Source organism: Dipodomys ordii, unplaced genomic scaffold (assembly GCF_000151885.1).
Source record: "Dipodomys ordii isolate 6190 unplaced genomic scaffold, Dord_2.0 Scaffold12279, whole genome shotgun sequence".
In the NCBI taxonomy this organism is placed as follows: Eukaryota; Metazoa; Chordata; class Mammalia; order Rodentia; family Heteromyidae; genus Dipodomys; species Dipodomys ordii.
The window spans coordinates 1-1,406 of record NW_012279491.1 but is presented as its reverse complement, the minus strand read 5'-3'; the positions used below and the strand labels follow the sequence as shown (position 1 = coordinate 1,406).

Below are 1,406 nucleotides of genomic sequence, written 5' to 3'. Positions count from 1 at the left end.
TAAGTTGAGATCATCACCAGTCACTCTCCTAACCAGAACGCTCCACTACTGAGTCAACCACCCAAAAGACAGGATCATTTCTGCTTCCCAGAAAAGGACAGGAAGTGGGGAGCAGGGCGCTGACTGGCCCGAGGTCACAGAGCAAAGGATAATAAAGTCAGAACTCAGGGCCAGGTGCAGCCGGCTCACGCCTGTCATCCTAACTACTCAGGAGACTGAGATCCGAGGATCACAGTTCGAGGCCAGCCCAGGCAGGAAAGTCTGGGAGACTCTTAATCTCCAATGGGCCACCAGAAAACCGGAAGTGGGGGCTAGGGCTCAAAGCCGTAGTCTGCTAGCCTCGAACAAAAAGGCTCAGGGACAGCGCCCAGGCTCTGAGTTGAAGCCCTAGGACCAGTACCAAAATCAATCAATCAATCAATCGATCGATCGATCAAAATTGACCAGAACCCCCCCACCAAAGCCTAGCTCTGAGGCTCTCAGGTCTGCTCACTGTAGGGGACTGTGGGGCCCGGACCCCCTGTTGTGGCTGGACACCATATCTCTCATGGTACCACGGCACCCAGCTGCTGCCCCTAGCGGGGAGGGAGACGGTACAGGCCGCTCCTCCACACCTGTAGACGATGCGCTCCCGGTGCAGGTCCTCCAGGCCGCAGCAGATCTCAGCGGCATAGAAGACGGCCCGTGCTTCGGGGAAGCCAGCCTGGCCCATGTGGTAGATGTGGAACTTGAGATCCCCTCCATTCATCAGAGTTAGCACCAAACAAAGTGCGTCCTTGGTCTCATAGGCGTAGGCTAAGCTCACCTGCGGTCAGGGGGACCCCAGTCCTCAGGCAGGAGCCCTGGGGCTGATGCCAGCCACAGAAATACCCTGCTAGGATGCCCACGCTTCCCGAGCCTGGTGTCCACACCCCCCATCCCAGCCTCCCTGGGCACGGAGGGGTCAGGGCAGAGATTCAGCCCGGCCGGCAGGGAGGCAAGCAGGGAGCTGGCGTTGGATCAGGGGAAAGGAGAGATCTTTCTGTACTCACTACGAATCTACTGTTCACTTTCTCCAGGATCTGCTTCTCGTTGAGGGCCATGGCCTCCCCTTTCCGCTTCTTGATCCGTTTCTTTTCCAGCTTCTTGCACGCATACATCTTGCCTGTGGCCCGCACCTGGCAGGCGCACACCTGCAGCCCGGGGTACATGGGGCAAATGGCGGGCCGGCCCTTGCCTGCCCCGGGGGGGGGTGGCAATGGTCCAAGCCCACCCAACAGCACCCTGGGCACACTGCCAGAGGGGGCACTGGCCTGGCCACTCACCTCCCCAAAGCCACCTTTGCCCAGGACTCGGTACTGCCGGAAGGTGTTTTTGGTCACTGGCTGCCTGTAAAGGAAAAGGAGTGAATGTGGGCTGAGCTGGCG

At 59.2% G+C, this 1,406-nt stretch overlaps 1 protein-coding gene across 1 annotated transcript; it reads right to left on the bottom strand.

The window, feature by feature from the left end:
• Positions 1 to 458: 458 nt before the first annotated feature.
• LOC106002506 (G protein-coupled receptor kinase 6-like) lies at positions 459 to 1,364 on the bottom strand (the record flags this gene model as incomplete). Its single annotated transcript, XM_013037373.1, has 3 exons — positions 459 to 805; positions 1,032 to 1,172; positions 1,305 to 1,364. Coding segments are annotated over 3 exons (548 nt in total), but the record flags the coding sequence as incomplete, so codon positions are not given.
• Positions 1,365 to 1,406: the final 42 nt, after the last annotated feature.